Source organism: Mus caroli, chromosome 5 (assembly GCF_900094665.2).
Source record: "Mus caroli chromosome 5, CAROLI_EIJ_v1.1, whole genome shotgun sequence".
Taxonomy (NCBI): Eukaryota; Metazoa; Chordata; class Mammalia; order Rodentia; family Muridae; genus Mus; species Mus caroli.
In genome coordinates, this window is record NC_034574.1 from 70,407,885 (window position 1) to 70,432,095 (window position 24,211).

Consider the following 24,211-nt stretch of genomic DNA (forward strand, 5'->3'; position numbering starts at 1 on the left):
CAACCTCATGAACGGGCCTTTGTCAACGCTAGGTTACTCAGCCTGATTTACCTGGCTTGAACCGTTCTTAGTTTTCAGAGGCAAGACTTCTGTGTTACTCTGGCTTCTGACTTCTGTGTTACTCTGGCCTGCTTCTGGGAACAGCAGAATTTCTTCCCCAGATTTCCTGGACAGCTATGCTGCCTGCCCCCTGCACCCCCCTCTCCCCACCCCTGCCTCCTTCCCAACATTCTGCTGGGTTGGAGATGTTAAGGGGGTGGGGCCTGCTGTAAGCCCCAGCTGTGGCTAGTTAATCTTGTCCTCTGTGAACCCAGAAAGCAAGTCGGCACACTAGCTTTTTCAAAAGGGTCCGATCGTTTGGCCATTAATTGAATTTGTGATAGAACATGATTCAACAATTTAACACATACACATTTCAAGTGAAAAGGAGACATGCTTCCCCCCCCCCATTACTGTGGCTTCCTGCTACACCAGAGTCTTAGTGTACAGTGTGTATAGGGGTGCTCTTCACCATGGGCATTTTGAGCCCCTCTACCTTGACTCCACTCCTAAGGAGTGAAGGATATCTGGGGACATCTTTACTATTACCTTAAGTGAACAGGCACATGAATTACTGGGTATACCTCATTTTCCATCATTTTCAAAACTTTCTGATCTTGTCACTCATAAACTCCCAAAGGGAGGGACATTCATGGGTCCCCCTGGTTTAATTTTTTTGACAAGAATTCAGTCTTTCCTTTCTACTGGTTCCTAAGATGTTTGTGCTATAGTTAAAGGTGTAGAGGCAAAGTCAGAACCCATACAGGGCAGCTGGAGGCAGAGAAAGCTCACAGACCAATCCCCTGGGAGGCAGATTTTAGAACCAGGGAGGCCCACTGCCCTTGGACCCTACCCAGACTTAGAGAAGCCAGCTGCCCTTGGACTCCAACCAAGAGCACTGTGTCAGCAAGCTGTCCAAAAGAACACCCGTATAAGGCAGTTTCTTCTAGAAGGCAAGTCTCTAGTGAACCCTTCTAGGGATAGGACAGAAATCACACTAAGGATGCCAGTTACTGCCTGCTCAGCTCCATCATTCCATCTCAGAGCTGACCAGTATGAGGGAGGGGAAAATGGCGACGGCCTCCTCTACTCTGCCCTCCTAACTGAGGTCACTTCTCAGCTCTAATGGGGGGCTTTCTTGACTCCCACACAACCGAGCTACAGTTTTCATGCCATAGGTTTTTTTCCCCCTAGTGTGTAACCTGAATGTACCTGTGGCTATTTAATTTAGGCTTTTAAATTCGCTTTCCTTGAAGAACTCTGGAACGGGCACTTGCCATTTAATAACCAATTCCCAAACTAGGTAGACTGTACCTTGTTCTCTGGAGTGCTTGTCTCTAAAACAGCGGTTCTCAACCTGTGGGTTGTGACACCTTTGGGGGGGGTGTCCCATATCAGAGACCCTGCATATCACATACATACATTATGATTAATAACAGTAGCAAAATTACGGTTATGAAGTAGTGATGAAGTGACTATGGCTGGGGATCACCACAACATGAGGGTCCCAGCATTAGGAAGGCCGAGAACCGCTGCTCTAAAGGGACCCTGCCTGAGTCCCTTACCCCATCTTCAAAGTTGCCTGTCCCCTTTCTAAAGCTACTCCAGGATCAATCAATAAGGAAGAATTAGTGATCTGCTCACTGTTCTAGAAGCGTCTATGTTTAACAAGGGCAAACAGGGCCCAGAAAGTTATAAAACTATAGAGGCATTGGGGCAGGTTTTTTCCAACATAATATTTTTTATCAATTATTTGGGAATTGCAGACACCTAGATCACACTCACTTTCCAGTCCTCTCAGGTCTGCTCCCCCACCATTGTGGCTCCTCCTAACTCCCAAAAAGGAGGAGGAAGAGGAGGAGGAAGAAGAAGAGGAGGAGGAAGAGGAGGAGGACAAAGAAGAGGAGGAAGAGGAGGAGGAAGAAGAAGAGGAAGAGGAAGAGAAGGAAGAAGAGGAGGAGGGGGAGGGGGAGGAAGAGGAGGAGGAAGAGGAGGAGGAGGAAGAGGAGGAGGAGAAAACAAGTCCAGTTTATGTTGCCCATATATATACTGGAGCACGGGCAAACTCCCAGTGGTCAGCCACTTAAAGAAAACTGGTCATTCCCCTCCTTCATCCCCACCAGAAGCCATCAGTTGTGGAGAGCTTCCCGTCAGCATCCTTGTCACAGTTTGAAAGTGTTCTCTTCGTGGTTTTCTGCCTAGGCTGTTACTTGGGGGTAGGGAAGGGGTTGTCCTAGAAGTCTTGTGTATGTCTCTTTCTCAACTGTGTGTCTGCAGTCATTGACTCTCTCAGAGGCAACTTTCCCCCTTCTCTCTGTTTCTCTGATCTGACAGCAAGGACAGAGTAATAGTGGGGCTGTAATTCAGGGGCAGTACTGGCTGATACGCAAGCAATCTAAGACTGAACTTAGTAAGACAGTGTTCAGAAGTATAAGGAACACTGGGTACAGGTAAACACAGCCTGCCCTGGCAAGTTAGGGTCTTGGGACTGTCGGTTCTTAAGACTTTTTTCTAATTGTCTTTTGTGTTCTTTGACTAACCTCTCTTCCATTCTTCCTATACCAACTTCACCTTCCACCTCTGTAAAAGGAGACCTTCTGCTCTCTGCTCCTGTGAGTTTGACATTTTTAAGTTTCCATGTAGAAACAAGATCATGTGGTATTTGTCTCTTTGAGTATAACTTACTTAACATAGTCTTCCAAGTTCATCCATGTTGTCACAAATGACAAGATTCCCTTCTTTTGTAAGGCTAAATAAAAACCCTTGTCCTCTCCCTTCTGACTCCATTCCTGCTCCCATATTAGATCTTCTTTAGCTGTTTTATTTATTTTTTTATTTATTTATCTATTTATTTATTTCTCTGTCTCAACCAGGATATCACTCCCCCAAGAAGTCATTATTGGCTCTTTCTCCCTACATCTGGACACCATTCCCCCAGCATAACTCTGCTCTTTTTGCAAGACAGAGTTATCTTAACAAAACATTACATGGACATGTCCGGTCTCAAGATAAACCAGTCCCCTGACAAGTTCATTGGCTGTTAGACCTTCTCTGTTTCAGCTTCCAGTGGAGTTCCTGGGTTCATTCAAGGATAAGAATGGCACAGTAGCATTTACATGACATGTTACCAACCTGAAAATAAGTTTAAAATGAACTCCTTAAAGAAAGGGTTTTAAATTTGCTAAATAAACTTTACTGAAGTTTTTTTTTTTTGTTTTTTTGTTTTTTTGGTTTTGTTTTGTTTTTAACTTACAACACAGCTCCTGGACCTGACTATAGCTATCAACATGCTGTGAGTCTGAGGATTTGGTGGAAAGTGACCATAGTATCAGAACTCAAGAAGGCTGAGTGCAGAGAGTCAGATAAATTCCCTGCTTAGACTCCAGGAAGGCAGAAGAATAAAGCAGAGGCGCGCACGTGTGTGTGTGTGTGTGTGTGTGTGTGTGTGTGTGTGTGTGTGTAAGGACACACAGCAAGGAGCCCACTGTCTACATTCCCAGAGGAAGGCACTTCCCCTAGGGTCTCCTCTGTCTGACTAACAAACACATACCAAGCTCTGTTAGCCAGACACTGTGTTTGAAAGGCACTATAAGACAGAGGCTGCCCTTTATTCTAGGAGAAACAGACATTTAAGGAGATGGCGGGATGGTCCATACAGCACAGCTTATTCTCCACTCAGGTGGACAGCCCTGCTCCCCCTCACATCTGTGCTGTCTGGCTCATGGCACTGCCCCACCCACCCCACTCACTCAGTGCCTCACTCACCCCTAGCCTGGATCCCATTTCCCCATTGTACATTCTTCAGGGTACACGCAACTATGTAACAGTATCGTTTGTTTCTGTCTAAAGCTTACACCGAACTCTGCAAGTAAGAACTTGTGTCTATTCATTCAAAGTTGCTTACCCTGAGGCTAAATGAGTGTTAGGGGAAGTCTTTCATTCATCAGTCCATTCAAGTACTGATCTGGGCCCTTGGAGATTTGGGCTCTTTGGGCAACAAAGATTCTCTTCTCATCTAAAGCCAACTTTCTGGTTGAGCAAGGACACCAATCTTCATCCAGTAGTTTCCTCAGTTAATTGGCGTGTCATTTAATCATCATAAAACCCTGTGATATAACTGTAACCCCATGCTACAGGTGAGGAACTCGATGGACAGAGAGGCCATGAGAGAACAAAGCTGGTGGTTCATGGTAGAGTTAACATTCATAGTCAGGGAGTCAGGTCTGCAGCTGACTGTCAGCTACAGAACCTTTGTATAAACACACAGCATGGATCCGGTAAGAATTTCTTGATGTTGAACAGTACTAGGAGAATGGTAACATCATAATGGAGTAGGGGAAAGTCAGGTCTCACTGAGAAAGTGACAAGAATTCCAAGGGAGGGTGTATGTCTGTCTCTCTGTGTGTCCCTGTGCATGTATCTTTGTGTGCATGTCCGTGTCAGTATGTCCGTGTGTGTGTGTGTGTCCGTGTGTGTGTGTGTGTGTGTGTCTGTATGCAGGAGGCACTCTAGGCAGAAGGTAGTCCCAAAGGCATGTAGAACAGCAGCCACATAGTCTAGCAGGAGTACAGGGAGACTGGAGGAGAGAGATCTGATGGAATCACACTGTGAAGACCCTCCTATTGCCTGAGTGGCAGTTCGAACTGAGCCATGGAAGGACTAAGAAGAGAGACTGAGTGGTGGCATTCTAGGGTCCACAAATAACATTTCTGAAGAGTGAGAAAATGGTACCCAAATATATCAGAGTAACTACATGGGTACCAAGGAACTCAGATGTAAAGGACTATAAGCGAAAGATCTGAGAACTGGGATAGAAGAGCAACATCTTCTGTCCTGGCGCCATGGCTATTCATCACAACCCTCATCATCTCTGTCCTGATTCTTTTTATTAAACTGAATTGTCAGTCATCCCCCACTACCACCGTCCAGTTAGCCAAGGACCTCAGTGAATTCTACTGATACTCAGTTCACAGTGACAGTTCCAAGACTTGAGATTATTAGCTCTTTAACTGCAGGAATATAGAACCAAGCGGGGCAAGCTCTCTCTCTGGAAGGCATTAAATGGTAGTCTCAGTGAAGAGCAACACCAGGAGGGGCTCCAGGGATCCAGGGAAAGTGCTCGGTAATTTGTAAGAAATACGCACTTCCTTCATCGTCAAGACCAGATTTGCTTCGTGTATCCCCGGCTATACACAGCTGAAGCTGGCTAGTTGCTCAATAAATATTATGATTAATGAAAATAGAGGAACAGAATGTAGATGGCTTATTTCACCTGGGCTGAGTTCTGCAAAAATACACCTTCTCTCCCTCAATGCAAACACAATGCAGGTTTCTTTTGGGGGGGTGGAAGGAATGGCCAGAAGAGGGAGGAAATACATTTTTACTCTGCAAAGACCCAGTGCTAAATGGTACATAAGGAAGCANTACTGTCTATTTAGCTTTTATCGCTGTTAGACTGTCCCTAGGACCCCAGATGAGTACATGATCACCCACTCTCCTCTGCTTTGGAAAGGTATTCTGGAGGCTCTCTGCCGGCTCCCTAGCCCCTCCTGTTCTTCCTGGCACCCTCCTACCAGAGCCTTAGAAGCCGGCCCCCATGTGTGTCAGGGTGAGATGGAGAGATGACAGACTGACTTATGTCAAGGTTTCCAATTTTAGATGCTATTTATCTCCATCTTCCTGAGCATAAAGAGGAAGCCAGGCTATACCCTTGAAGTAGATTGCAGCCTAGAGAGGGACCAAAGAGCTGGGTGTCCCTGGCAATGAGGCAGACTGGACCGGTTTCTTCTTATTTCTTCATCACACTTGTGAGTGTCAAGAGAAGGAAGTAGCAAGAGAGAAACTGTTAAAACTCTATATCTCCAAAAAAAGACAGGAGAATGGAGGGGCACAACTTGGGAGGAAGAAGTAGCCTGGGAAGAGGAGTGGAGAGGATAATGATGAGGCTAAATATAATAAAAGTACATTTATGAAATATCATAACAAAAGCTATCATTTTGTATAATTAATAAATTATTTTTATTAATTATAAAATAATATAAATTATTCTGTTTTATAAATATGTAATACATAAATAATATACAACACATACAAGTATTAGTATTACATATGTAATAAGTATATATCAGAATATAAAATAATATAAACATATAAAATGATAAAAATTAACAAAATAAACTCGCCACAGATGAGGAAACACCACGTGGGAAGTCAGCAGACTAATCGCTCTGAGAGGGGAAAGATGCCTGCCTCTGAGACTCTGGGAAGGAAGTTTCCCCTTGGGATGTTTATAAGAAACTCTCAATAATTGGAATGAATTTGTAATGTGCATTTCCCCTCATGGTATGACTGTTGTGCAAGAGCTAAAGGGGAAAATGGAGGTTTCCGTTGGAAACAGGGATACTTGGCCTGTGATTTTATAAACGGTGGTAATATCCTAAGTGGGTAACTGTGAGTTATACCACTTAAGGCTTTCAATGGTGAACTTTGAAGCGAATGGCACACAGCCTATTTGCATACGGATTTCTGGGAAAAGCTGTAAAGAAAGAACTGTTCCTTGGAAAGGCTGGAGAAAGCCTAGATGCAACAGCTGACGTTCCTCACCTCCCCTCCTACCTTGGCTGAGGCCGGGGCAGCAGCTGCCAGAGCAGGGCTCTAACTTTCCCTTGAAACGACTGCTCTTTGAAAATGTTATTTCAGGCACTAGGAGTTAAAGTTTCTGATTTCTTTCTTCCTCCCAACCTCAGACTTTTTTCCAACTTCATTTGTGCAAGTTTGGATTAGTATGGGATACAATAGACAAACACAATGTCAAAGCCATTCCAGTGGAACCTTGCATCCTGTGGACAAATTATGAAAAAACATAACCAAGGCCCGAGAAGAAAAACAACATGGTCAGAGAGTTCACAACATCAAAGCGTTTGTGTTTCTTTTAACCCTCGAGTATAATGCTCTAGCTAGGTTACCGTCTGATCATTGGAAACGCCAGTACTTGAATATTAATATGAACTTCAACGTAAAGAATTAGCTTGTTACTAAATCGACTTTCTGAAAATCTTTCCTTTGCATTTTTCTGCTAACCCTGTCTACCCCATCTCTCTGTACACACCCAAAAGAAAGAATGACGAGAAAGGTTTTTAAGACTGTGGAGGCTTTTGAAACTTGCCCTGCAGGCTAGTTGGGTAAACTGTGCCTCGGAGTCTCGGAAAAATCTTTTCTATATTTACACCCGTTACTGCGATTTCTCACTTTCTTGGCGCACTCAGGCAACTCCAAATAAAACCATCCCAAGAGAACCAGGGAGGCGTTTCTCCTGGCTCGGGACACCGGGTTAGCCATCAACTCCTCCCTCCCGCGGGTCTCCAGGGATGCTCTGCGGCGGCGGGGGAGGAGGAAGGAGTGGGCGGGGAAGGCGCTGGTGCCCACCTTGCTCGCAGGTGCCCTTGCTGACCTGGGTGATGGCCTTCTCCCCGCGGCTCTCGGCGCGCAGGCTGGCGGCGCGCAGCTGGCAGCCGCTGGGGTAGGTGATGCCGTCGCTGCCGCACACGGGGTAGCGGCTCTTGCACACGCATACGGCGAGGGTCGCGGGACCGCCGGCTGCTGCCCCGGCTTTACCCTTCCGCCTCTTGCGGCTCTTCACGCACTCCATGCCGGGCGCGCAGTGCCCCCTGCCGGCCGCGCCGCCCCCGCACGGCTCACCCTCGCCGCGAGCGCACACGGGGCAGCAGCCACACGCGTCGCGGGTCTCACCCAGCGGGCAGCCGAGCGGGGGCAACGCGGGGCAGGAGGCCGGCACGCACGGGCCGCAGGCATCCGAAGAGGAGGAAGAGGAGAGGGGCAGGAGCAGGAGCAGCAGTCCGGCTGCACCCAGCAGCAGGGCGCGCGGCGGCCGCTCCATCATCGGGTGGCTGGATGCGAGCGCGCGAGTGAGCAGTCCGGGTCCCGGAGGCCAACCCTTAAAGCCGCTGCCCCGCCCGGTGCTCCGCGGGAGCCCTCCCCGGGGCGGAGAGTCAGCCCACTGCCCGCCCCGCTCCGCCCGCCTGCGATCCGGCCTCCCGCCGTCGCTGTCCTGGGCATCCTCGCTGTCCTGGAGAGCTCGTCCCACGTCCACCATGCCTGCTGACCGATTCCTGGTCAGCCTCCTGCCCCTGTCCTCACTCTGCAGCACTGGAGGCAACGAGCCTCCCGCGGCCTTTCCTGCTCATTTTCCAGTTCCAGCTATTTTTTTTTTTTTTTAACAACTAGGACTTTATGAAAATACACTGTTTACTTCATTAAATTCTCGTGGGTCTGGGAAACCTGAGTGTTTTGTGGTTACTCTTTTAAGGACAGAGTACAAAGGGAGTAGCGTTTGTGTCCTCTTTGGCTACAGGGCTGGTGTGGTTTTCGATGTCATGTTCTTCTTTTTGGAACTTCATAATCTTGCTCTTCTCTCCTATCACCCAAGCTATCTGATGCTGAGTCAAGTTTAAAATTCTTTTTAAAAGTTAAGGTTCTAGATTTATTTGCTTTTATTTTATGTGTATGGATGTTTTGGCTGCATGTATGTGTACATTATGTGTGTGCCTGGTGCCTCCGGGGTGGTGGTGGTAGGGTAGAAGACCTGATACCCCGTTACTGGAGTTATAGACAGTTGTTAGACACCTTGTGGGTGCTAGGAATCGAACTCAGGTCTTGGATGTGAAGTCAGTGCTCGCTTAACTGCTAAGCCATTTTTTTTTAAAGCATTTTTATTTTGTGTTTGTGAGTATGTATGTTTGTGGGTCCTCGTGCCACATATGTGGAGGTTAGAGAATAACTTGGGGCAGCTGATTTTCTCTGTCTACTATGTGGGTCTTGAATTCTGCTTATCAAACTGGTTCCCAAACCATTGGCCTGGGTTAGTATTTAAAACACACAGAGAAGACCTTTTAGAGGAAGGCTACTATTGGACCTGCNGGGACAATGGTCTTGTGTCCTGTTTCTTTAGGATATTTAGCAGTTTAGTGCTCACACAGATAGCAGTTACCTGGGATCAGGATCTCTGGTCCCAGAAGGAAGAGCTTGAGACAGAGCTCACTGGAGTCCACAGAAGCACTAGTCTTAAGGACTATGTTAAAAGAACAAAACATTCGCTCAATTTAAGGGTTAGTCAACTCAATATCAAACGATTAAATTATAAACACCTGGCCCAGAAACACATCTTCCCACTTTAAAAACTAAAATGACCATGTTCCTTATGAACAACTGTCCCAAGAGCAGTGATGGTCCCTGGCTGGTCTGCAAACAGCTGTAGGGGAAGGGAGGCTGGCAGAGGGCCAGGGTTGTGGAGCCCTCAGGAGGGCTGAGCTGCACAGAAGGTGTGGAGTCTAGGTGACCAAAGCCAGTGCACCACCCATTGATCACATATCAGGTGGCACCACGTGGTACAGAAGTGACGCGATAGCATGGCCCCTGGGCTGGAGGTCCTACCTAGGCCCCTGTCACTTTTTTCTTTTTTGTGTAAATCCCAGAATTTGTAGCAAGGTATGTGGTTGTTCCTAATAGTCTGTCCCTGACTACTGCACACTTTAAAAACATTAAATACTTACAAAACCAGCAAGTTGAGAACTCGATTTTCACCTAGAAAAGGGGCTACTGATTTCTGGCTTCTCTTCAGCATATTCTAGAAGAGTAGCGAGGGTTTTAGAGTTTAGATACTGACATGATAGGTTTTTTTTTTTTTTTTTTTTTTTTTTTTTTTTTTTTTTTTTTAACATATGCTTGCTTTTGTCCCACAACAAGAGAAGTTTATTAGTAAACTTGGTCTTAGTAAATTTGGTCTTAATCAGACCAAATGTAGAGTGCAGGCTGCTTCCTAGTCAGCTTCAATTTTATTAACCTATTGCTAGAGATCTCAACTTGATTCAACAATCTATTATGGATACTTCTCATAGCTTCAGGTTCCCCAGAAGTCAAAGTTGCCCCGACACAAGGACTTCAGGGCAAGNCATTTACTTGGAAGGCCACATAGAGGCATATCTTTGGGGAGTGTGACAGTTAGGAAGTGAACAGGAAGGAAGGATGGCAATAAAAGATGCATATACTGGTGGCAGTCTCCTGTGTGTCTGTGTGTCCCTGTGTCCGTATGTCCATGTGTGTGTGTGTTTCCGTGTGTGTGTGTGTGTGTGTGTGTGTGTGGTGTGTGTGTGTGTGTGTGCATGTTGGGGCAGGAGACTGTGATTGCAGTCATAGGACTGGGGCTGTTCCCCAGTGTGTAAGTCCTGTATCAGAGCTGTCAGTGAGGACTCAAGCATACGTAGCAGTAAGCTCCCTTCTCTGACCCTTACTGCTAAGCCAGCAAAACCAGCAATCAGAGTTCCCTTTGTGAAGGGGCACCTAGTCTGTGGTAGTGTCAGTCAAGCTGAAAGAGATGAAAAGAGAAAGAGACTTGGTTATCTAGAGAAAAGNGAAAAGAGGCAGTTTTAGTTACGATCTCAATAGGTATGGAAAAGGCATTTGACAAAACCCAACACCATTCCTCATAAGAATGTTCATCTCACTGGAAATGAATGGGCACTTAAAGAGAAATTTAACACTTGCCTTCCAAGTGAGATGTTGTCATCTGCTCGGCTTCAGTTTGAGCGAAACGAAGGGCCAGAGTATTCACACCAGGTTATGTCACATGCAACAGAGATGCGTTTGCCTCTTTCTGTTTAATATGGGGCCTTTCATTTTATTTCCTTCCCCTGGAAAATACCATTCATTTCCAGTCAGATGAACATTCGTATGAAGAGGCATTGGGTTTTGTCAAATGCTTTTTCCACAGCTATTGAGATAGTAACTAAAAATGCCTCTTATTTTATCAACATGATATATTTCATTGATTTATTTTTTATTTTTTGTTTTAGTTAGGGTTTTACTGCTGTGAACAAACACCATGACCAAGGCAACTCTTATAAGGACACATTTAATTGGAGCTGGCTTAGAGGCTCAGAGGTCATTATCATCAAGGCAGGAGCATGGCAGCATCCAGGCAGGCATGGTGCAAGAGGAGTCTTCTAAGAGAACTCTGACTTCCAGGCAGCTGGGGTGGGTCTTATAGCCCACATCCACAGTGACATACCTACTCCAACAGGGCCACACCTAATCCTGCCACTCTCTGGGCTGAGCATATACAAAGCATCACATTTTTGAATGTTAAAATCATACTTTCATTCCTAAAATAAATCTTACTTCATTGTAATATAAAGCCTTCTTTGTGTGTTTCTGGAATTTATTCTTTAGATTTTTTTTTTAATCCTTGTGTACTATCCATGAGATACTGGTTTTGGGCTGAAGAGATGGCTCAACAGTTAANAGCACTGACTGCTCTTCTGAAGGTCCTAAGTTCAAATCCCAGCAACCACATGGTGGTTCACAGTCATCCGTAACGAGATCTGACGCCCTCTTCTGGAGTGTCTGAAGTCACCTACAGTGTACTACGTATAATAAATAAATAAATCTTAAAAAAAAAAAAAGAGATGCTGGTTTTGTCTTATGACTTTGGTTTTGCTATTATGATAATAGTGGTACCATGCAATGAGTTAGAAAATGTTTGCACATCTTCTATTTTGGGGGTGGGGAACTGACCTCTGAATAATTAATAATAAATCCTTGGTAGCTTTCTCGAGTGAAGCTTTTCTTCTTGAGAAGTTTTAAAATTACTAATTCTTTTATTTCCTTCCTTCCTTCCTTCCTTCCTTCCTTCCTTCCTTCCTTCCTTCCTTCCTTCCTTCCTTCCTTCCTTCCTTCCTTCCTTCCTTCCTTCCTTCCTTCCTTCCTTCCTTTTCCAAGACAGGTTTCTCTGTGTAGCTTTGGCTGTCCTGGAACTCACTCTTTAAGGTGGGTGACACCACCACCTGGTCTTCTACTTTTTATTAAACTTTTGATAGGCCTGTATAGTCTGNTGGAGTTGCTATTACAAAGTACCACATATTGGATGGCTCAAACAATAAGAATTAATTTTCCTTAGTTCTGGAGTCTCCAAGACAAGTGTGGAGACTCATGAGAAGGCACTGCTCTAGGCTGCTCTCTGGCTTTCACGCAGCCACTCTTTCTATACTCACCTGTCTACAGCTCTTTTGCACGCATAGCTTTGATACCAACTCAAGAAGAAACAGAAAATAGGAAAATCGACCTATTTTGGGTTAAATCTCCCTCACTTCCTCAAACTCATCTGGGGAAGCCCTAATTCCCAACTCATCAAATACGACTGCATTTGGAGATAGAGGCTTTGAAGATCTTGAGGTCTTTAGAATGGGGTCCAATGTGCCTCACTAGAAACTACTGAAGGAAAAAGGAGGAGACCCTAGGGTGTCATTCACACAGAGAAAGGCCAGTGAGGGTTCAGTGAGATATCAGCCATCTGAAGTCCAAGGAGAGAGGCACCAGAGAAACACCCTTGCCGCACCATAGTCTTAGCCCATCCCTTTGACAGAATACATCTCTGACGTAAGCCATGCATTCTGGTGCTGAGTTATAGCAGTTCTAGGCAATTAGCACACCCAGGCCATAACCATCTGGTCTGGTGACTTTGGGGAGCCAGGGATGAGAGTCTATTCTTTCTTGTCCATGTCTCTTTCCCCCCTCCTCTCATTTTGGTGTGTGCTCTCAAGGCTAGGATGGAGAAGGACTGAGAAAGAGGAGGAAGCTCCTGTCTCTATGAATCTGACTCTTTATAACAGTCCTTTCATTATTGCTGCTGATTTTATAGTCACATGGAGTACTCATGGATAATTGGTATGAGGCAGGTCTCCAAAGACTAGCTCTCTTGTAGGGCTCAGATTAGCTCTCTTGTAGGGCCCAGATGTTGATTCCTTGAAGGGCCTTTTGGTATCTCTTCATAGCACAGTCCACTGGCACATGAGAAAGGACCAACACAGCTGATGTCCAGGAACTGAGCCAATCTCACAGATAGTCCACAGTGTTTTTACAAGTTGACCTGACATCAGCAGCTAGGCCTCAGTNTTATTAGAAGCCCAGCTGATGCTTGCAGCTGAGCCACACTGTTGTCCTGTGGGGCATAAACAATCTCACAGACCATCCTCTTTAGGCAAGGTCATTGTGTCACCCAGAAATACCAAGCGTCGCCTCCGCTGCTAGGCGAGACCGCTTTGCAAATTACAGCTCTATCTTCCTGCCGTCTGCCTTCCTTCCTGATAAGATATTCCTAGGGAAGACCTCCCAAGAGTATGCTTGGAAGCTTAGATGGTATCAAACTATATGTGCTATGCTTTTTTAATTCCCCAAATGTGCAAACTTCTGATAAAATTTAATTTGTAAATCAGTCATAGTAAGAGATCAGGAACAATGATAATTAAAATGTAACAATTATAATAACATATTGCAGTGAACTTATTTTAAAATGTATGCATCGTTTACTTCTGGAATTTTCTGTTTAGTATTTTAGTGTTTTGAGTGTGGATAACTGAAATGGGGAAAGCAGAGCTTCAGCAGAGGAGGGGTGACTGTGCTCATGGGACAGTCTTGTTCCCTGACGACACCAACCCACAGCCATCACCTCCCTCCCTTCACTCAGCTGAAGTTCAAGCTCTCTAATAGGTTCTTCCAACACTCTTTCACAAGAACCTTATGGTTCCGCTTGGTATCCACTCTCCTGTAGTAAATCTTGGACTTTCTTGACTTATTCAACTATAAATGTGACCCTCGTGATCATTGACCAAAGGCCAGTGACACATGGATGATTTCCTGTCTCATCTCTTTCACAGACTCCAACCCATAATACACTCTAGAGCTCTTTGCTGATGGATCTTTGATGAACTGTTGCTGACACATCCTCCTTCTCTTCCTTCTCCTCTTCTTCCCTGTCCTCTGCCTCCTCATTCTCCTCTCCTTCCTCTTCCCTTCCTTCTCTTCCTTTCTTTCCCCTCCTTCTCCTTTTTGAGAATATTGTCACTCAGTCTAGCCTGGAGCTATCTATGGATCCCAGGGTGGTCTTGAACCCATGATTCTTCTAGAAGTAGTACAGACCTGGCTCATGAACTATTTTTCTTATTGAGGCATCTCCAACATTTTTCAGTCCAACACTCTTCATGGCTTCTGTGGAAAGCACCTGGTACTGTGCCTCTTTCCTCTGCTACATCTTCTCTTCTGAGCCTGTGCATGGTAGACTTCTGTTCTTGGGCAGAACCTGACTTGAGAGTGGGACGCTTGTTTCCTTTTCTCTGGGGATCCATCCCATAATCAGCCTCCAAACGCTGACACCATTGCATACACTAGCAAGATTTTGCTGAAAGGACCCTGATATAGCTGTCTCTCGTGAGACTATGCCGGGGCCTAGCAAACACAGAAGTGGATGCTCACAGTCAGCTATTGGGTGGATCACAGGGCCCCCAATGGAGGAGCTAGAGAAAGTACCCAAGGAGCTAAAGAGATCTGCAGCCCTATAGGTGGAACAATATGAACTAACCAGTACCTCCAGGGCTCGTGTCTCTAGCTGCATATGTATCAGAAGATGGCTTAGCCAGCCACCATTGGAAAGAGAGGCCCATTGGTCTTGTAAACTTTATGTACCTCAGTATAGGGAACGCCAGGGCCAAGAAGTGGGAGTGGGTGGGTAGAGTATGGGAGACTTTTGGGATAACACTGGAAATGTAAATGAAGAAAATACCTAATTAAAAAAAAAATCCTCTCTTCTTGGTTTGTTTGCTTTGGGTCTTGCAAGAATGGGGAAAGCAGGCTGGAAGGGGAGTGGGAATTCCTTCTGCATTTGCCACTGGGATCTCACTTATCCCAACCTGCCTTGCAGGGACTGGGAGGATAGCGCACAGGGTTGGGTTCATCATGATAGTGACACTTTGAACTGTGGAGGAATCCAATTTTTGGGTGGGCTTTCTTTAGCATATGGGGGTGCATAGCACCTTTTGAATTGTGTGTCCTAGGGCTGTTATTCGGTGAGGGGAGAAGTTCTAATCCATACTCTGTTGTACTAGTACAGCATCTTTCGTCTTCATCATGTCTTCATCTTTCTCTCACATCAGCATCACTGTCATCATCATCATCAGTAGGAGGGAGATTGTCAGGGTATGATCAGTGTATATGATCATTGTAGTCCAGACAGCAGTGTGTGAGCAGGGGCCAAGCCAGTGCAAATCACTTTGGCACCCTCCAGCAACCAGAGGAAGCCCAGTCTAGCTGAAGAGAGTTGGTAGAAAAATGAAAAGCAATGGGGCTGGAAATAGAGCAGATATTGGTAGCCCAAGGTCCTTGCATACAATGTGTTGGACTTCTGACTGGACCTTATAGAAACTATAGTATGTTGATGATGAGCTATTGAGAGATGCAGGGGAGAGGCAGGATCAGGTCTGTAAGGTACAGTGGTCGCCATGTACGTAAAAAGGAATGGTTTCTAACAGGAATAGACTTCAAGAAGGAATGGGATTTCCACCCTGTCTACATGGTGCCATTTTGGGAATTAGAAAACAGTTACCACATTGGAAGGACTGTGATGCAGAGGATTAAAGATATAGCAAGTGGGTGGTACCATTGTGGAAGCCCTGTGGGAGGTAGGCCCAGCCTGTTCCAAGGTGAATGGTGTAGCATATAGAGACGAGGTCAAAGTGTAGATGCATCTTCTGGGTTGGGAAGTAAACTGGCAGGGAGGTTCAGAGCCAACCTTGTTTCTGGTACAGAAATGGTGCTTAATTAAAAGAATTAAATGTTTGTGGATAAAAGACAAGGATATCTGGACAGCTACTCTGGCAGGACTCCCTGAAAACTTGAAGTTTGGTCACAGAATAGAAGGCAGAGACTATCACGTGTGCCCATTCCTTCACATGTTGTGACAGAAAGGGTTCACTCTCCATAATTATTGCAGGGACCAGGCCTGAATGGAAATGGCATGAGACGATGAGAGAGAGGGTTCCCTTACACAGAGAGGTGTGGTAGACAAGAGAGTTTACAAGTAGAATCTTCAGGCCTTGAAAAGTGACTGATTGTGAGATATCAGTAGAGACCCTGGCATTTCTCTTATGGTGGACTGAGGTAAGGAGGAAGCTGTTTGTAAACTGGACTGTGTTGGGGGAAGAGAGCAAGCAGAGCTTCCTCACTGTTTACTTGAAGTCTGTCCTTTGGGAGTGGGAAGCTGGACCTTCCCCAGTGATCCTATCATATTGTTTTAGAAACATCTGTAAGACATAGATTTGGCATAAGTTCTTAACTCCCCTACCCACACACTCCCACTTTTTGGCCCTGGTGTTCCTCTGTACTGGGGCATATAAAGTTTGCAAGACCAAGGGGCCTCTCTTCCCAATGATGGCCGACTAGGCCATCTTCTGCTACATATGCAGCTAAAGACAGGAGCTCTGGGGGTACTGGTTAGTTCATATTGTTGTTCCACCTATAGGGTTGCAGACCCCTTTAGCTCCTTGGGTACTTTCTCTAGTTCCTTCATTGGGGGCTCTGTGTTCCATCCAGTAGCTGACTGTGAGCATCCACTTCTGTGTTTGCCAGGCACCAGGCGAAGTGTCCACATTTTGGTCTTCGTTCTTTTTGAGTTTCACGTGTTTTGCAAATTGTGTCTTGGGGATTCTAAGTTTCTGGGCTAATATCCATTTATCAGTGAGTACATATCATGTGAGTTCTTTTGTGATTGGGTTAGCTCACTCAGGATGATACCCTCCATTTGCCTAGGAATTTCATAAATTCATTGTTTTTAAAAGCTGAGTAGTACTCCGTTGTGTAAATGTACCACATTTTCTGTATCCATTCCTCCGTTGAGGGACATCTGGGTTCTTTCCAGCTTCTGGCTATTATAAATAAGGCTGCTATGAACATAGTGGAGCATATGTCCTTATTACCAGTTGGAACATCTTCTGGATATATCAGAGGCTGATTTCTTATCAGTGTCTGTCTCCTCTCTTAAAAAGAGGTGCAGCTATATAGGGAAATCCCTAGTGATATAACTGAAAGGGGATTAATAGCTTACAGGGTTCAGTGTCAGAGAACCTGGAGGAGTTTGGAGGTCACTTAAAGCTCACTGAATATGTAGCAGTCCGTGAGCCCTGATCTTCAGGTGCCATGGGCCAAAAGTATCTGAAGAATACCATCAAGGAGAACACTTTCGGTGGTCTTTCTGTACTCTGATCCACTCATGGCAAAAGCATTGCAGAATGGCACTGTATAACAGCTAACTTGCAAATGTACAGAGGATATGCAAAGAAAATCTAGATCTTTTTTTTTTCTAACTCTAAGCCTCTCTTACCTCCATCACACAGGCCTGCCAAGTCTCTAAGAGCTTTGTTTTCTGCCTTGGCATTCATTGTTTTACATTTTAGCGTTTGAATTAGCATAGGGTTTTACACGTATGCCACCCTATTAAATGAACAGGAGAGAATGTCTTTTTGTGACAAGTTGAAAAAAAAGTATCTTTGGGTTGTTCCATAATGAGGCTTCATCCTTACTTTGTAGCGAGGAAGGTAAAAGGGTTTCTAACAGGAATAGACTTCAAAAAGGAATGGGATTTATTTAGTGGGAAATGGGCCAGAGCTCCCTGTTCATCACCTCTCTGATACCCTATTCCACAGTTCACCTTGGCAGCTAGACAAACGAACAAAAAAAGCGTCATCACTCCCTGGGTGATGAGGCACCTAACCTGGGTGAAGAAAATGTGTCAGTGGGTTAGTCGCAATCACAGCTGAGAGGGGCTGGTCTAGGAAGGTGCCTCTGAGGGGCCTTGGAGGGTTGGTGAGGGTGGGTCTCAGCATCCAGCAGGTGCTATCAGCTGGGACAATCAGCTGGGAGAATAGGATCTTGAATAACAATGCTCCGCCAGGAATACTGTTTGTTTTTAAGCTTGTTAAAGTGTCAGGGCAACAACATCCCTTTCACCAAANCAAAAGGCTCACTTAAAAAAAATGTCTGACACACAAATGATGTTGGTTAAGTGTTTGCTAAAGCTTCATAGACACCTGGCTGGCTTGTCAGCCTCTGGGGAGAGAGGGGAGTGGGAGAGATGGAGGGAGGGAGGGAGGGAGGCAGGGAGGGAAGGAGGGAGTGGGGAACGAACAGACAGACAGATAGACAGATGGACAGAAACACACAGAAAGACAGAGAGATAGGCAGAAAGAGAGAAAGGCAGAGAGAGACACACACAGAGGGACTCTAAAGAGCAGTGATGTTTATTTGGCAATGGCCGGGCACTACAATGGGAACACCTGTCAATTCTGAGCCTGTCAAGGGAGGTTGAGGCAATTGGAAGTTGTTACAGGGTGAAGCAAAGAGGAGAGGATTGCAGGAGAGATTTCAAAACACTCACTCTTGGCCACCAGGATTAATAACAGGGTAGCATCGGTCCAAGACTAGACAGCCGTGAGCCGATGTCTGTGCAGGGGTATTTTGCCTGTTTGCCCTGGCTCCTGCCCAGGTGGGATTCCAGCAGAGCCTTCTGCTGTGATTCTGTTCCTTAGTCATTTGTACGAGAGCTCCTCTCCTTCACAACTTCCTGGCTTCCTCTTTCACTCACTTTTGNTGGAGCTTGATACAAATTACTTCATTTTGGTCCCAACTCATTTGGCACTGCCAAGCTTCAGATCGAAATCTCTTAATGCCAAGGCACTACCCTCGGTGNTACTGGCTCCGGAGTCAGTGTTTGCTCACCGCACTTGTTTTAAAAGGGAAATGCTGACGGCTATGTTCGTGGGAATATTGGCAACTAAGAGGCCATGTTTGTATTGCCTTACTGAGAGGTGGCAGTTTTAGGCTTTCCCCCAAGGTTTAAAGGTAAGATTTCTGTCCTTACTTTACTTAGTATGGGTTCCTGAGAGCCCACAGAAAGCATCAATAAGGTTGGTTGCTGGCTTGAGTGTCAAGGTCTTCAGAATTAGACAGGTTGCTCCACAGATTTCTGATCCTTGGCAAAATGATTGGAAGATGCCAGTGACTGACTCCGTAGGCCTTAGTGAAATTTCTGTTGTTCTTCTGGCTCCCGTTTCAGGAATTCACATGGCAGGTGAGTGTATTGCTGGTAAGATCTGTTGGGTGGTGGGGGGCAGAAGGGCCGGGGGCTGGGGTGGGGTGGGGTGGGAAGTGTTGGTCTGTTGTTACGTATATAAAGCTAAATTCTGCCAGGCAGTGGTGGCGCGCAGATTTCTGAGTTCGAGGTCAGCCTGATCTACAAAGTGAGTTCCAGGACAGCCAGGGCTATACAGAGAAACCCTGTCTCAAAAAGCAAAAAACAAAACAAAACAAAACAAAACAAAAACAACAGCAAAAAAAGCTAAATTCTGAATCCTAAGATCTATCTGGTTGCTATCCAGATAGGGACATTCTCACGTACATAGGCCTGTGTTATATAAACCTTGCTTCCCAACTTAAAGCTATTGGTTAATAAAAGGCCNGTGACTGGACAGTAGAGAGAGAAACACAGGACTTGTGGATCTAGTGAGGGGTCTTAGGAGAGACCANAGGAGAAGGAAAAAAGACAGAGGGAGGAGGAGGTTGCTATCAGAGGAGATGGACCAGGAGCAAGTGGCTGATAGAAGTGCACCCTGAGGAGAGACTGATGGAATGGAAACAGTCTGGACAAGACTCAAACAGCAAGTAACAGGGGGTGTATGGTTTGGATAGAGGGGAGAAGAGCATAGAGCCTGCCCAGTCGAGGCTTACAGCCTGTAAATAAAACACCAGGCTTTTGTGTCTTATATATAGGCAAGCTAGAATAAATAATTCATTTACAGAGATTGGTGGAGGCCTGACCGGCTCTAAGAATGGGATACAGACACAGTGTAGGTTTCTGGGAGGCCAACAACAGAGTGTTAAGAAGGGCCGTTTAGGGGAGAAAGGCAGCCTCCACCTCTTTAGTCACTGGGACTAAAGAATAGGGACTGAGGGATAAATACAGATGTTTTCCAGATCCGTGTGTCTCTCAGAGGCTATCTTATCAACCTTTGAAATCCTTTTGGTCATAGATTTTAGGTAATTCTACACCCACAGTGTTAGCCACAAGTGGCTCATTGAGGACTGAGTGTATGCTATCTCCAGCTGAGTATAGTGGCTGATGCCTGTGTTCTTAACACTTGGGAGGCTGAGGCAGGAGGATTACAGGTTTAAAGCAAGTACAGGCTACATGATGAGTCCTAGACTAGATTGTGCTACAGAGTGAGACCCTATTTTAAAACCAACCAAACAACAATCCAGATCAAACCAAATGAAACCAACCCATGTCAAGGTATATCTGCTCGACCCAACAGAGATTCTTATTCTTGGCTTCTTAAGCATTCCTGGACAATGGAAACTTGCACGCAAAAGTGGAATCTTTCCTGGCACGGTCTATTAAAATGGAGCCAAGAAGCCTCTTAGGCCTCAGCTGCCTGCTTCAGGGAATATCTTTTCAGCTCAAGCCAATGGAACAGCTGGCATAGCTTTACATTGCAACTGACGATGGCCGTGACTTTGTTCTTATGCGTAACTGCTGCCACTGGGCAATCAGCGCTTGCTAGCTTTGNCCACCCAATACAGAGATTCCTTTCAAAACAACACATGGCTTTCTCTGTCCTAATAAAACCTGTCTTTTCATGGTCTTTAATATATCTGACTGCACTTTGGCCTGCACACACACATGCCCCAATTGGCAAGTCTATTTTGTGTTGTTTATTCTGAACTAGAATTTTTTTTTTTTAAATTGGCTCTGCATTTTTTTTTTTATTCTGGCAACACCCATAAGAACCCCATTATTTTCTAAGGAACAGAGGCTCATTCCAGTTGTTTTAAAGAGAAGCTTTGCAGTCCTGGTCTCTGNCTGCACTGCCCCAGCGTTGCCCTGTTTTAGGCTCTAGAACACCCATTTCCTCCAGAGCTCCCATGAGCTCTTTTTTAATTTCTGGAATTCCCCAGAGGCTGATTTCTTGTTTCCTTCACTCTTGGAGTCTGGCGTTGGGTTCAATTCTGGGAATCGTCTTGCTCCTTAACCCCAGCCAGGCCTGGAATCCTGGATGCCAGCCACTCCCACACGGTAGACATCTTCAGTTAGGAAGCCCAGCTCCTCTTGCTGCCAGCCTGGGTTTGGCTGACATTGGGATGGCTTGCCTTTGTCTCTGGTTGTGTCTTTCAAATGCATGTGTACCTACCACCTACCAGGCTGTGCGCTTCTTCTTGAACAACTCAGACAGACAGACAGACATCCTTCCTGTCTGCCTTTCTTCCCTCCACATCCCANCTTACAGCCTTTCCCATCTATCCACCAGCTTGGCCTGGGTGAGCAGTCTTTGTTAAACCTCTTTTCTTTCCCTGGGGGCCTTTAAGGTGGGAGTGAAAATGAACTCTGACTGGGCTTCTCTGGAATCTTGCTGTGCTGTGTTTTCCTTTAGAGTTTATTTTAAGGGATTTTTAAGAGTTGATTTAAATGTTTACTCAGGATCCGTGGGAAGGAAAGGAACCCTTCCCAAAGCGTGGAGGGATCACTCCCAGCCCCAAGAGCCTCCATGCTCATCCCTCAGGGCTCAGTGCAGCCGGCTTCTAGCTCAAAGACCCTTGTCTAACCCTCATCTGGTACCTCCTTGGTGCNGTCAGTACCTTAGCCCTAAGCGCACTAGTTTAACCTTCAGGCTGTGGAGTACAGAAGACAGCATCTTGCCTCAGTTAAAACTGGCTCAGTTAAAGAGAACAAGTAATGAAAACCAGAAACCGTGACACTGAAAGCCAGCAATTAATTTCTCAAAAAAAAAAAAAAACCAACCCAAAAACCAAAACCAAAAACAAAAACAAAAAAACCCCGATAATCAAGAATAATCTTAAAATCCTGACTCAGCCTTACTTCATCTGCAGTGGATGAATGAATGATTTTTTTAAAAAATTCATCTAGTATATACTGGTCACCCCCTGCCCCTAAAACACACACACACACACACACACACACACACACACACACACACCTAGTTTTAGATACTTGATCCCCAGCTGGCAGTACTGTTTTAGGAGACTTAGGAGGTGTGGCCTTGTTTGAGGAAGTATGTCACTGGAGATGTGCTTTTGAGAATGTAAAGATGCATGCCATTTCGAGTTAGCTCTCTGCTTGTGGTTCAGGGTGCGAACTCTCAGNTCCTGCTGTAGCCACCATGTCTGCCACGTCTGTGATCTCTGTTCTCTGCCATGGACTCTATCCCTCTGGATAGTAAGCCCAAATAAACTCCTTCTTTTGTAGGTTGCCTTGGTCATGGTGTTTCATCACAGCCATAGGAAAATAACCCATACAGGGTCTTACTATGTAGCTCTGGCTGCTCAAGAACCCACTATATAGACATCAGTCTGGCTTCAAACTTACAGAAACCTTATGTCTCTGCCCCTGAACACCAGTGCTGGGATTAAAAGTAGGCACCACAGCTGGCCCCTGCTTGGCTTTCTGATAATTTTCACACCCAGGTCAAGTTTAGGTCAAAACTATTCAGAATTCAAAATATGCACCTTCACTTGGACCACACTAGGAGACACCAGAGAAGCAATAAGGCAGTCACAGAAGCCCAGGCCTCTGCTGAACACGCACACGTGTGTTTGTGTCCCAAGTGCATAGGAATTGCTGGCGCATTCACAGACCAACAATTATCCCATTAAATAACTCCTCAGAGCTTGATTTAACCATTATGAAAGATGTTTTGATAGATAACATCTGCTGTTGTTTTCAATTAAATATTATACCGCTGAACTTTGATTAAAAAGGGATTTAAACATTTTAATAGCCCCGTCTCTAGAAGAGGGCTAAGTGTAAAAAAGAAAAATGTCACTTCTTTAAATTGTTGGTCCCCTCGCTTTGTTGCTCTATTTTAACCGAATTCCCATTAATGACTGTTTAAAACTCACACAGTTTCGGATGCAGTAAATCGAGATGCAGAAATAGGGTCTCCAAGCTGGCACCGCTGTGTTCCCTCCTTCACTACGGCTACCTCGTTTCATTTTATGCTTTAATTAAACTGGGTATATTTTATGTTTTAGTTTGCTTTAGAACAACTGCCGTGCGTGTAATTGACACTATTTCATCTCTGCTAGAAAGTGCTGAGCTGAATTAAACACACCACTTGCGTTGCCTACTGCATTTAAGCTGTAGAAAATATAATATGACTGGTGTGTCTTTTCCAAGTTTCTCTGATAAGGGAAATAACAGACCACCTAATAACTACTAATAAAGACAGAGGAAACCTTTACTTTTAATGTAACGCTTATCTGTGTGCAAATAAATGTTCACTAGCATAAGGTACTTTTACTTAGTAGTTTTTCCCCAAACCGTGTGTAACAAATGGTAATGACTTTGTTATGGCTGTTCTACCACTCTGTGTAAAAGGTAGATCTTCACACACACCTTTTTTTTGTGTGTGTGTGTGTGTGTGTGTGTGTGTGTGCTTGGTTCTATTAATTTTAGTTTTGTCTATTATTTTTATCATCGTGTGTATGTGTCTAGACATTCACGTGCCACAGCTGGCGTGTGGAGGGTAGAGGACAGTTTTGCAGAATTGATTTTCTCTTTCCATCTTTATGTCAGTTCAAAGGATCAAGCGGAGAAGGTCAGATTTGCACAAGCTCTCTACCCCAGAGCCATGTCACCAGCCCTTCGCTCACACAGTTTTAAACATCTTCAGTCGAGCGATCAGGGTTAGCTTGGGTACATACGGCGGAGAAAGAACATAGCCTATTTCAGTAGAGTTGGGCCTGGGGACATTTTTGTAAAAGGGCGAGATAGTAAATACTTTCAAATTCCTGGATGCTACTGTTTTTCTCCACCACACAGCGCAGCAGGTGCCATAAGAAAGCCATTGTGGATGATATACAAGCAAATGAATGTGGGCTCTTTCTGGTAAAACTATTTACAAAACAATCAGGTGGCTATTTTGAACACATGGGCTTTGCTGACCCTTATTATCACGGATAATGAACAAGTACTAGGTGATGTTCACAGTAGAGGAAAACCAACGAGTTGGTTAATGAGCTAAGGGCCTTAATGTACTTCTGTTTATGTATATATGATATGCATATATGCATATTTGTTTGTCTTGCAGTGGTTCAAATTAACTTCATCTCTTGATTTCCAGGTTTGAATTTTCTAGTGCATCTTGCAGTTTAGAACAGAGACCTAAACTCACCAACCTTTTCTTAAGTGTTCATTAAGTTGTCAAATAATTATCCTAATTAAAACTTACTCTCTTCATGTCCACGGTGGCTCAGCCTGTAA

At 45.1% G+C, this 24,211-nt stretch overlaps 1 protein-coding gene across 1 annotated transcript in view; it reads right to left on the reverse strand.

Moving 5' to 3' along the window:
• Positions 1-7,978, reverse strand: part of Igfbp7 (insulin like growth factor binding protein 7) — a 60,484-nt gene extending 52,506 nt beyond the window's left edge. The window contains exon 1 of the mRNA XM_021161670.2: positions 7,465-7,978. Within this exon, the coding sequence (XP_021017329.1) occupies positions 7,465-7,939 (475 nt within the window). The 5' untranslated portion in view covers positions 7,940-7,978. The remainder of the gene's footprint in view (positions 1-7,464) is intronic.
• Positions 7,979-24,211: the final 16,233 nt, after the last annotated feature.